At 34.4% G+C, this 13,833-nt stretch overlaps 1 protein-coding gene across 1 annotated transcript in view; it reads right to left on the bottom strand.

Moving 5' to 3' along the window:
• The window catches only part of LOC120628383 (fatty acyl-CoA reductase wat-like), a 64,599-nt gene that overhangs the window by 5,773 nt on the left and 44,993 nt on the right, over positions 1-13,833 (bottom strand). Inside the window, exons 3-7 of the mRNA XM_039896729.1 lie at positions 11,223-11,316; positions 7,179-7,301; positions 5,086-5,240; positions 1,893-2,009; positions 1,211-1,320 (exon numbers count right to left, since the gene is read on the bottom strand). Coding sequence (XP_039752663.1) covers positions 1,211-1,320; positions 1,893-2,009; positions 5,086-5,240; positions 7,179-7,301; positions 11,223-11,316 — 599 coding nt within the window. The remainder of the gene's footprint in view (positions 1-1,210; positions 1,321-1,892; positions 2,010-5,085; positions 5,241-7,178; positions 7,302-11,222; positions 11,317-13,833) is intronic.

Here is a 13,833-nt window from a genome sequence, read left to right as displayed (position 1 = left end):
TGAGTAGCCATTCATGTTATATGCGCAGGAGTTCCTTATAATCGCAAAGCATGCTTATCGAAAGTCAGATAAAACGTATACACTAGATTGGCAAAAGTATTTGACTAACAATGATTTATTACGCTAGAGACATGGTACATAAAATAGTATGAGTATCAGCTTCCTTGGTGTCCATGCTTCGAGGCGAGTACCTGACCGTTACCGTTGTGTATTGCTACCAATTTCCAAACTTTGAATTTAGCAACGTTGCCTATATTTGCAAAATTCAGAGCTTGTAAATCGGTGAAAATTTATGTCATTCTTTAATTTCATTTATTTATGTTGAGGACCCGGTAAAACATATCAACCTATTACCGGCCCACTACAGGGCACGGATCTCCTCCCACAATGTGAAGGGTTTAGGCTTAGGTTTAGGTTCACCACGCTGGCCCAATGCAATTGGTGGACTCCACAAGAACGCCTTTGAGAACATTATGGAGAACTCTCATGCACATAGGTTTCCTCACGATGTTTTCCTTCACCGTTGAAGCAAGTGATGTTTTAACTGTTAAAAACGCACATAACTTAGAAAAGTTAGAGATGCGTTCTGGGACTCAAACTGGTCCCTCCAAAAGTGTAGCCGAAGTCCTATCGCCGCTTAAATAGAGTAACTATATCTAATTACATTTTGCTCAATAACATTGAAGATACATAGAACAGACCCATCACTTTTTTGTTTATTCATGGCGTAACCAGTTTCAACGGGTATCAACTGGTTATGCCATGCTGGTGGAATGGCTTAGGTTTACTAAGGTTAGTTGAACGTGAAGAAAAGATTTCAGTTCCATAATAAATTGTCTAATAAATTAACCGGTAAGGAATCGGTTGGTCGTCTGGGGACGGCAGATCATAATACAGTCTTCATCACCCCACTCTCCTCTTTCCGTGTGTACCTTACGAGGCGACTAAGGGAATAAACCGGAGAAAATTCAGCAGCGTCCTCAGTGCTACTACCAGCATCTAAGGTAATCCAAGCCCGTCTGCCCAGCGTTGGGTTTATGGGCATAACCGCTCTTTGGGTATAGCCTTTAGTCAAATAGTGGACTGTTATAGGCTGTTATAATTAAAGTAACAAAAATTAATCGGTAAATTAGAACCGTTGCACAGCCCTATTAATATTGTGCCAAAACTCCTAGGAGAATAATATAGAGTAAAGAAATTGTTTTCATACCTATAGATGGCCTGAACATAGCCACAGGCAGTCCCTTTGAGTATTTCTGTACTATATCTTCAGCTGCCGACTTGGTGTACGCGTATGTGTTCGGGAACTCGCCTAGCAATCTGAAAAGGGTTAAGGCATACCCATATTTATTATATTTATTTATATCAACATCATCGACATTAAACCTCAACATACTAGTAGTTGTAGATGTTTCTGTATCACGAGGGGAAGTTCTAGCCAAACGCTTATTTCTGCAGCTAAGCCGTATTTAAGTTTTTTTTTTTTTTTTTTAATTTTTATTATTATTTTAAAACTATCATTACAGAATATTTAAACCTAATGCGATAGTGTAGCTTTTTTTACAATAAAAGTTCTCTTAAACTTATGGAAGTAGTATATTGATTTTTTTTTCTTGATGATTGCCACTGTTTCTGCCTCTTTTTAACCGACTAACAAAGGATTACCCTGGACCTTCCCAATTTCCTTCTTTAGCTATTGTATCTAGGAAGGTTTTTAGAAATCTTACTAGGCACCGTCATAAAAATGCTGTAGCAAATATTTTTTTTTTGTTTTTAGTTGGCTTATCTTTTATTTTCAAAGTAGATTTTTTTGTTTAATTTTTTTTTTTATATTTTCAGTACCTAATGCAAAAATAATATACGTTTTAAGTGATATTTAAAATTAATCTTACCCAGGAGTAATGCTGTTGAGTATTTTCACATCCATATTCTCGACGAGGTCGATTAATTTGTCACCAGCTAATGGAGCCTCGTAGAACTTCTCGTCAATTTCGTTTAACGGGCAATTACTGTAACAATAATTATCATCAACATCATCACAATGTTTGGTTGCTTTGTTAGGACGTGAAGGAAGGACAATATTTGAAGTAAAAATACCAATGATCCTGTTATTCCTTGGAAAGTTTAAAGTTTTTCAGGACCAAAAGTTGCTTATATTCTCTCCGTCCTTTCTCTATGACAATAATCAAGTCGATTGGTAGTTACTTTTTCGTAACTCTCTTAAACTACATGCATAGAATATATTATATAGATACAGAAGATGCAATCCATTAACCTTGAGGTCATACTTACCACTATTTTAATTGTCTACAAATTTCGCAGACTATTAATTGTGTTAATTTTAAAACGCACCTTCTATATTACGCTCTCTGGATGGCAATTCATCCATGTTCAGAATTAAACGATTAGTTTTGTAATTATTCTGTCTTCGAACTTTAGTGAAAAATATATTATAAAATAAATATTAGGAATTTTGCTAATTTAAGCGAAGGCATTTGCATAAAATTTTATTATTTTCAAAGGTCAGGTGGCTGTATTGCGTAATGAATATGGGTACCTACCTATATATGGCTAAAAATCAAACACGTGCAAAATCAAACGCTCTGCCAAAAATGAAGAACATGTATGGAGAGAGAGATACGAGCCACTTTTGATCCTGGATAATGCACGATTTATAGATATGTTATGAGATGTTACTTAAAGTGCATAAATAAATTACTGCGTGTGGGGTTGGCCCTGTTTTGTCCTTGGGCCCCATTGCCATAATCTCACGAATTTTTTTGGAAGATGCGTATTATATTGTGAATATAATAATATATATATAATATAATGTTGATTAATTTTAGTAACGTTCATGATTTGTGCTTTGATTTTGCTACTTTGTGGCGCTCTAATAACCTCGGGACATATTTAACTATCCTCCTATTTATATAAATGTGAATGTAAGTTTGTTTACGCTTTCGCGCGAAAACTGCCAAACCGATCATCATGAAACTTTGTACACGTATTCTTGGAGGTATCAGACGTAACATAGGAAGTAACATAGGAAAGATAAAAAAATGTTTGTCAAAAATTTCATGTATACTATAGGTGTAGACTATGTAGCAGTACTCTGCGTACCGAAATTTACGCGGGCGAAGCTGCAGGGCATATCTAGTAATATTATAAATGTAAAAGTGTGGATGTTTGTTACTTAATCATGCAAAAACGACTAAAAGGATTTGGATTAAATTTGGCATGCATGTAGCCTTTGACATGGAAAGAAACATAGGTACCTTTTATCCCGATTCGTTTAGTAGTTCCCGAAGGAAAATTTAAAATTGCGAGCTAAGACAGCTTTGAAATTTGGTATGCATGTCACCTATGCTATGGAAAAGGACATGTACTTTCTATATAGATCTCTGAAATAGTTCGCGTGGTAAGATTAAAGAATTTAAAGACAATTGGTAACGAGCGCGCGGGAATAAGAAACCTAAATTCACGCGAACGACGCTGAGGTTTCGGGTATCAGTTGGTATATTAATAAAAACCCACGGAATTTGCAAAAAAAATATAGTAAACGCGGACGTCGAACGCGGGCGGCCATTTTGTAATAATTTCTGGGGTGGGCAGCTGTTGTGACTTTATATGCCCAATGGTTATGCCATAGGTACTTAGTTAAACTATAGGAAATCAAATCAGTATGCTATAAACGTAGCTACATGTTCCATCACAGAGCATTTCAGGTGACGTAGGTACTTTAGTGATGATAACATTTTCCTGTATCAGTCCAGGTTTATACTTAAAGCATTGTTTGAACGCGAGCTTATCTCTGAAACTACCTGTGGCATTTAAAAATCTTTCTTTTACGCATTTGAATGTTTTGAAAGTGCTAATCTCTGCTACTTAGTGAGATTTCAGACATATTTTGAGTGTACCAATCTCGAGGCAGGTTACAGCTTATATGACCATCAGTATACGACCCGTAAGATATAGGGAAAATGTTTGGGAAAAATGTATCTAGTGTGCGCGGGCAGTGTCGCAGGGAACCGCTAGTCTAAAATTAATCAGTACATGCATTCTCGAATATTAAAGTTTGGGATGACTGTCAAGTTTTAAAAATTATGCAGTCCGTTTCGTCGTAGCAGGAAAGTAAAGTTTAAATGTTGACGTTTTAGTTAACTAATGCAATTTTACAATAGTCCAAGATGAAGTTCGGGGTTATCAGATGCTCAAAATAATGCTATTGCCTCGTTGCTCTGTTTGTGGCATCGTAGCTCTTTTTTTCGTTTGAAAGATGAATTATTCGTGAGCGTTCTTAGCAATTTTGATGAAAATCGTTTCAAGATGGCCGCCGCCCCTCCCAACTCGCTCAATTCGGGTAAACCTATGCTTGACTAGTAGAATAGTACACACTATGGCAATTTCAATTCACAGATGTCCGCCTGATGGCTAATTAAATTATTATTATTCTCAACAACGTTATGGGTATCAAATAAAAAACCTCGACAGGTAGAATAATGTACTTTCACTATATTGAATGACAGGGATTTTTTGAATTTTGAATTTATCCCGTTTCTTATAAACTGCAACATCTTAACATATCATCTATACATATTGTAAGTAACGAGCCTACTATCCTATCATCTATATGCCTAGAACAAAATACTCATAAATGGTTACACTAACAACATCATTTTCTAGTGCAGGGGTAAACAACCTTTTTCAGCTCGCGGTACACAATGTTTTTAACATTAGAAATTTGTCGCGGCGCCCACGCCTAAGCTTAGCTTGATAAAATAGATAGACATACTCTGGTTACTTAGGAAAATGGGCACAAAAAAATAAAACAGTAACGTTAAAATAAAAAAAAGTTCCCTCCCATCCCATGATGATGGTTGAGCTTGGTGAACACCGCACAATTTTTCAAAGCGTGGGCAAATCAACGTGGCAGTTTCTACGGCGTACCAGGGCGAGGAGCCCGGGTGGGAAGTCTACTGTTTAGCAGGGGGAGCTGCCCTAGGTACGCCCATTCACCAGAATAAAGAATCGATAAATCACGACGCGGCGCGACGCTTTCATTAGGTTTTAAGGTGTGAGAATTACCTGTAAGCCGTTGAAATGTGTACATAAGCACGTAGTTTGGTACAAGCACGAGCCAAATGTAGCATTTCTCTCGTACCCCGTACATTGATCTCCACAGCTGTTTTTAACGCTTCGTCAAAACGCACTGTGGCTGCACCGTGAAAGATGAATTCCACCTGCAGAAAAAAAGCAATATTATTTATAAACGAGCACAATAATTCATCCCTGAATACAAATTGTAATTTTCCCAGACAACATTTTGTGCTGCATCTTTAAACCACTGTATCAATCAATCAGTTATGATCGTAATAAAATCAATCAATCAAATGACGACGTCCGATTAATAGGCAGTGACCCACTGGCCACTGCGCCAATCGGTTCTCTGCTTAATTCCCTTAATTAGGAATATTTTTTTTGTGATGAAAATGAATGTTTGTCAGTGTCTGAGTGTTTGTCTGTGTATTAGAAGTATTTAGTACGCATAACACAAGCTAAGCTTACTTTGGGACTAATGCCGATGTGTATATTGGCGCAGTATGTCTGTATTTCTCTTTATATTTAATATTTATTCTGTTAAGGCTATAGGTACAGCACTTATAAACGTCATGTCTAGCTAAATAATAAACTTACGGTACCTACCTAATGATAAAAAAATACAATGATCAATAATTAATAATAATTTAATAGTGTTAAAATCTATAGATACTTATATTATATAGAGGAAAAGTTTTTTGTTTGTCCGCACGTCTGCTTGCTTGTACCCAATAGTCTTATTTACACTTGGGAGTTGTATGAAAAGTGTTTGTAGTTATTTTAATATAAAAATTTTAATGCCCTAACTTCCACTTCCATTCATAAGTAGAACTCCCTACACCACTTTTTTCCGTCTTAATGGTTAGATCTTAACGAACTTTTTCTTAAACGGAAAAAAATAGCTTAAAAAAAACTAAGTATTTACACATGCAAAATATTTCTGTTTCCATACAAAGAAGCACATGTCTCTATGTAAACTTCCAACTATTTTTATGCATAATCGATTATATATATATTGAAATTAAAGGTTACACTTAAAACTTAGACTATGTGTATATGTGTATATATATATATACACATAGTCCAAGTTTTAAGTGTTTTAACCTTTAATTTCAATTAATAAATCGTAAACCTGTGCTGAATATTGAAGTCTGTTTGACGACATGACGTAGCCACGTGCGCATTGATTTAGCATGCGATTTGGAAATTTATAATATCTAATTTGCACTCCAAACATTTTGCCCAATGAGAAAGGAGGTCTTTGCCAATAGTAGGCTGCTGAAGATGATCATGTATTTGGGAGGCTTCTATAGATGGCTAACTTTGTATACTGGTTTGGCAACAAAATTAACAATTATTATGTTCTCTTTATAACTTTTTCATTTGCAAAAAGTATTCATTTTCAGGAGATGAAATTCAATATCATAATGAGCGGTTACCATTAATTGGAGTGATTGACCGCTCGTATTCGATCTTTCTCTTAGATTGCGTTGAGGAGCGAGTCATCAGCGAGGGCAGGCGTTAATTTTTTCTTCAAAAAAGTCAAGAAGCCAGCTTATAAAACTGTCACTAAACGTAAATCGTTACTTACGCCTAGGTACTTCAGAGTAATTTTATTAAATGAATACCGGTTTATTTCAACTGGTGTACCCCTACCAGGATGACAAAATATAAGTTATATATTTGTTACAATTAAAATTGCATACAAAAATATTTTAGATTAGATTTTTTTTAAATAATTTTTTTTTTTTTTTTATTGCTGTTTCTATCTGCTCACCTGCTCATGAGGCATGACTAATTAAACAGTGTTACTTATAAGTTATAATACCTATTATACCACATATATATCACATTACGCGTGTTTAACATGTAACTAGCTATATACTATATAAATCACGTCGCGCGAATGGGCAAAACAACAAGGGCTTGTCCCTTGTTGAAGAGATCCGGCCATGTCAAATTCAAAAATTCTTACTTTTAATTCACTGTGTCTCTCTTTAATACCAAAAAGGGATGTAGCTTAGATCCACGAAGCTTTCCATTGCTGGTTAGCCAGCTAAATTAACTTTTAATGAAATTACCTCTTTAGTTATCTTTGCTCTGTCCTCTTCACTGACCCCCAGGCCTGTCAGACCCACATCACCTTCGATGATACCAATTTTTTCTTCGAAGTCCGGTGACACCTTCCTTAACTTGTTGTAGAGCTGTGGACAAACAACTTTTCGTTATTTTTATTTTTTTTTTACTCTAAAATTTTTATAATTTTTATTACTGTTTTTACCTACACTTGGAGCCATTATCAAATCCTATCAGTTCCGAAAATTTTTATATGATTTTTAAATTTCTAAAAATCTAATGAATTTTTGGATTTGTTTTTTACAAATTATACGATAGATAGGTACCTTTTGCCACCGATCTGTAAAGTTTGATTTACATGACGAAATTAAGGCCATTAAATTTATTTTAAGATATACCTACTCTTTATTTGTTCACCTCAACAAGTTAACAAAAAATCAAGAAGAAGCTTGAAGTAGTAGGATAAAAAATCGCTTAGTTTTAATCTGTCAGGCTACCTAATAATAGGCTATTAGGAGTTAAAAAAATACAGATTAAGTATGTGCATACGTTATTATTCGATAAAACGATAAAGGAAAAAATTGTGAGGAATTAGGAAACATGCATGCCTAAGAATTCTCTATAGTGTTCCGAAAGGCGTGTGAAGTCTATATCCGCATTCCGCACTTAGCCAGTCCAGCGTGGTGAACTACGGTCGAGACCCTTTCAAATTCTGAGACGAGACCTTTACTTCCTTCGACGACACCTTCTATAGTAGATTAATAATGATGATGGAAATAACTTCAATTTCATCAGTTTCATTTGAAAACTACTTTTAAGCCACTAATTCTAAAATAAAAAAAAAACAATTTAATACATACTTAATTTTTGTCAAACGCCAAATTATTCAAAAATCTGTACCAGTAAGCTTATGTTGCATTAGCATCAGATTAACACGCTCGCTATCGTAGTCTTTTTTATAATATTAATTGACGGATTAAGCAGATCAACCTACCGATTGTAAAAGGAAAACCATCTTTATAAACAGACTACAAAACTTCTTAGGGCATGCAAAGAACGTCGTACAAAGTAGGTACATCAATCTGAGGTGTTTAGCCTCATCATCGTCATCATCAGCAATTGTGCGTCCACAGCTGGAAATAGGCCTCTTTGAAGCAGCGCCAACTTTTCCTATTTTCGGCTTTCCTCATCCAGTCGATGCCTGCCACTTTTCGGAGGTCGTCGCTCTCTAGCTATCTAGTTGGGGGGCGTCCGACACTCCGCTTACCGACACGCGGTCTCCAAACGAGGACCATTCGACTCCAACGTCCATCGGTCCTCCAACAAAGCTTAGCATGCTAACACGAAAGCCTATGTCAGTTTCATTAGTTCTTTGGCGAATCACTTCGTTACGGATCTTATCCCTCAAAGAAATACCAAGGATAGCTCTTTCCATAGCACGCTGAGCTACTTGAAGTTTGTGAATTAGCCTCGCTGTCGGTGTGCACGTTTCGGCACCGTTAGTCATGATTGATGGTTTAGACTCATGTGCCTATAATTAAACCGGCAATCAAGCCCTTCAGACCGGAATACCGAAAACTTCCCCAGGCGAGCTCTGCCCCTTAAAACTCAACTATTACAAAAATGGAAAACGGAACTCAAAAATGAACAAGAAGTTACTTACTTCTTAAATGTTAAGTAAACCCGGAATCAGTTTAGTCAAAAGTACAATTTTCAAATATACCGTGTAATTACGTGTCATCCGTAGTGCCATTTATAGCGCTCTGACGTAGGTTCGGTAGGATTCAGTACCAAAATAGTTCCAACGGATTGACTAATGCGACTTTTTAAATCTTTCATAATTTCACATTTCAGTAAATTATTATTCTCTATATATATATATATATTTAGTAGAACATTTTTAAATTGACATAAAAAGGACAGGACGTGCACAAGGACAACCTATGCCTAAAGCCCCCGAATGGGAGAAAAATTGAAGGTGTAAATGCTGAGTAGGTTACAAAAATAACTGATATACACTACATAGACATGCAGAGATGTAGCATAAATACCAAATGTAAACTGATGTATAAATACATACACACATACAATAATATATAAAATTCAGAATGAAAGATATACTAATAAACTAATTATATAAAGAAGCCAGATAGTGCTGCTACAGCCTTGATTTGAACACTTTGGGGGTGAACAATTCCAAAGATGATAGTCAAAGTACAATTTCACCCACCTTCCCTGACTATGCTTATTCCTTGCAGACTACGGAACCCTTAGTGTACGACTAGCTGACTCGCACTTGGACGAATAGTTTTAAATTGATATTCTGTAGAGGTATTCCATGATTCTCGAATTAGGTATGTATGTAGCTACTATGCAAACTATATTTAAATTTTCTTTAAGCTATAACGTAATTTGTAGACGTAAATGGAATTTTTTACTATGTAAGCCACAATCCGTAACATTTCAGAAATAGACTAAAACTAAAACAATTTGTTCATTATATTTACTACTACGCAGAACTATTGCAGCCCAGTTTTGGATATGAATATAACACATTGCTGCGCCTTGATTTCTTATACAATATGTATAAAAAGCTTAATCGAATGCAAAAACTAATTTGTATCGGTTTTAACGTACACTTACGCTGTTGGATATCAATGAATTGGTAGACTAATCCTTTGGCATTTATTTATACTCTTTATTTATACACCATTCAGAAAAACGAGAAAAAAAAAACCAACACATGAAAAATGGAGCAGGGTACAAAAGGCGGTCTTATCGCTAAGTAGTGATCTCTGCCAGACAACCTTAGGATTAGGAAAACTAAAAAGAAAAACGAATAGGCGGGGTACACTATTTAGTACATACATACGGATGTCTACATACTAATACAAAAAGACTACACAAATACTATTGATAAATATAAAAAACAAATATACTAATACATATTTTAACATACCATAAATACTTCAATATGAGTTTGAGTAGATAAATAAATTATAGTAGTGGCAAGCATATTCGATCGTTTCAACTGTTATGGGTTCCGAAATCAAATCTTTTCAGCAATCTACTTCTTTGTTATGTGGTACCTTAATGTAGTTTGAACTAGTGTTTTTAATAAGTATTGAGCTTTGACTGGGGATATTCGTAATAAAGTCGTCGTAAAGTACAGACGTGTGTCATTTTAACCAAGCCTCCCCCGCGCACACGACCGTTAGTCTATCTTTCTCTGAAACCACTACATCTTGAGAACAAACTGATCAATCTCTGACAAAGCAAAGTTACTTAGGTACTTTGGTAAAATTTCCTGACGCATGTCAAGTAATTGAGACGCAATGGGATCTCATCACAGGCACAGTTGCGCATATTTTAATTTTTACAAGATATGGAATTTTATCCGAAATAAAAATTACGAAACAATCCGTATGATTATTTTCATTATAAGAGACAATGCCACCGTTTACCTAATCACTATAAATGCTGATATTTTTCATACATGTTTGTTTGGTTGACAATGCATGATTGCTTGGTGATCATTGTCATCAAAATTCAATAAGGTGAACTCCAAAAGATACCGGGTCAATTATATCTAAACTTATATTATAAATGCCAAAGTGCGTGTGTTTGTTTATTCGTTTGTTCGGTTAGTTTATGTTTCGATCAACCGATCAGTTGCAGAAATCAGAAACAGATTACATCCTAGAAAGGGCCAAGGGACACATTATCCCGGCTTAAACGCTGACGAAGTCGCCAGCAATAGCAATTTTTTTTAAAAGCCCTTATCTAACGCAAGAGTTTGCGTTGAATAATATATATATATTTTTTTATTAATGTTATTTTGTTTTCTTTGCCCTAATATAACTTGATTACCTTAACTTGATTGACTTATTGTACCTACAATAAAAGTACCTTCGTGTCAATTTCTAACCGAAATCAAAATCGGACGGATACTCACACGGCAAACTTATATGAACCCCGATGATATTGCGTCGGTGTTTCAAAAAAAGTGCATCTTAAAATAGTATCTATTAAATTTTAAGTAAACGAACCTCATCATCGAATTGCTCTTGTAGCCTTTTTGTAATTTCCTTATTTTTCTTTGGCCGTGCGATAAGATAAAGCTTCTTTACATCCGGGCATGATCTGTAACAAAGAAAATACGTTGGTTTATTGTTGTATTCTGTACATCTATGCGTTATTATACTGTATTATACATACAAATAGACCTTATCCGCCCACAGAGCTAACTACAAATTGTTGGTCGTCGTCCTCTTTACATACCGATACACCACAGAAAATAAAGTATTTGTTAGTTATTTTTTAACAGACATAATATTATGACATCATATTTCTGTTTAATTAATATTTAAGAAATAAGAAAGAAAGAAATAACTACTTAGCTTTTATAAATATGGATAAAGATTTCTGTATTAAGTATTTATTTTCAGAATTTGCGTCAACAGGCAAAAAATGCTGAATTCGTAAACTTACTCATATTGAATTATTTTACTGTAACTAAAATTCATTATTTTTTTGCAGAAGTTGCGCAAGCAGGCGCAAACTTTAAGTTAGCATAAAAACTTAGTTTATTTTTACAAAATTTTTAAAACTTACTTTATATGCTTTTTTTTTATTTAATCTGGTACCAACAGCTTAAGTAGCTACTAGCTGTTTAGATATTCGTTTATATGTATGCTTTCAATTTAGAACATTATTCTATGGTTTTTTAACACTAATAATTTACTTAAACTCCTTTCAATGCTTGTTCTCCTAATCATAAGGAGCTGTCTGGATTGAAAGTTGTTTGGTAGCTTTGTTAGGATATGCAGGAAAAATTGGTGTAAAAATATAACGTTCTTGTAAACAACCCCTGGAAATTTGACCTTTTGCCAGGACCAAAACTGTACATCCTTTCAAATAACTCTGTGCCAAAAATCAAGTTGAATAGTTAATTAGCTAGGCCGTTAAGTAAGGACAAGCAAACAAACAAACACACTTCCGCATTTATAGTATTACCAGCCGTTGCCCGCGTTCTTCATCAGCGTTTATTACAGTTTTATACAAATTCCCTGGGATTTGTTTGTTTTCGTTGCATAAATAGCCTATGTACTCTTCGTCCTTTCAACTAACTCTATGCTAAAAATCATGTTTATTTTTTGTTAAAGTAGGGCGTAAAGAAAGGAAAAACAAACAACCAAACGAATAAACTAACACAGTGAGTAGTATAGTATGAATAAGTCTGATAACTTGAGAGTTTTGTATGATGTTTTCCTCAGAGCGGCAATCCATCCGCATATCGGTCTTAACTGACGTCGTTTAACCGTGAGAAAGCATAATCCATTGTGGATCACGTACCATAGCGTATCAGAGTCAACGCGAGCTGAATGCTTATGCGCTCACGTGCATATACAAATGGACTACGTAATGCTTGTGATAAACATACCTACTGGTCCGACACACCTTAGTTTAATATGAGGAAAGATAAACAAAAAACTAAGTTCCTAATCTGAAATTCAATTTTTATTAAAGAAGTAAAATGATAGCGATAACTAGATTCGTAAACTTATTTCCAAGCTCGTTTCGGTCTGAGAAGAAGCCAACAATAAATTAAATCACAACATATTAAAATTTACATTTAAAATGTTATAAACAATAGACAGCAAGGTTACTTTGCCAAATTCTCGTAACTTAGTTCGACTTTATAAAGCTAAAGAAGTAATAAAAAAATACATATACATATATCATAACATATATTCTATTTTGACATTTGGATATTGTTTTTCTTAGGCAACCAATGGTATCTGTAATAAAGGCCACCAAGAACAAAGACCAAGAACAAAGCAAAATAAGACTAACTTTTTAACTCAGTACATTAACGTTAAAATATACATCATAATCAGTCATTCCCAATATAATGCCTCGGCATTGTATACAATGTCCAATGTCAAAACTCGTTAGGAAATGCGTGTAATAAATTTAACCTATACGTTTCCTAAACAGCAATCGGAAATATTATGTAAAAATCGGGATAAGGCCAGCCTTCTCACTTATCTCAACAAAAGTCGGTATTTGTCGGTAATAAAGTTGATTTTAATTAACCAAAGTAGGTTATAGTTCTTCATATTTAAAACTTTACCAGTCAGTCTTTTTCATTGTATAAAATTGTTTATTGTTATGAGGTACTAAAAACAGGTAGATAATAAATAAAGATACATCTAAATATAAGTAATAACAAGTTTTGTTCTAAGATACAACCCAAAGTATGTGTACACAACTTGGAATTAAATTAAACAAAAAGTAAAGATATATATATATATATAATTTCCCTAAACTTATGTGGAATAGTGCTTAATAATTTGATTTAAAAAAATACTTGTCCTTTTGTTAAAAATATCAATATTACGATTCCTAAGTTACCTAAGTTATTAAAATATCTAAGTGATTTGGCTTTCTATGTAACAATACCTAGGAAATGTAGATATGTTTATGTTTTATTTATGGGAATGTAGATATTCAAACTATTAATTTCATATTTAACTCGATGTCTAAGCAAATCCTGCTAAATTCTATATAATGACTAAACTAAAATGGACGATAACGCAATAAATTTAAGATTATTCAATTAAACTGGATTTTAAAATGCACCGGTTTATATTCACA

This window comes from Pararge aegeria, chromosome 12, assembly GCF_905163445.1.
Source record: "Pararge aegeria chromosome 12, ilParAegt1.1, whole genome shotgun sequence".
NCBI classification, from domain to species: Eukaryota; Metazoa; Arthropoda; class Insecta; order Lepidoptera; family Nymphalidae; genus Pararge; species Pararge aegeria.
The sequence above is the reverse complement of the archived record's forward strand: the minus strand, read 5'-3'. Positions and strand labels throughout refer to the sequence as shown.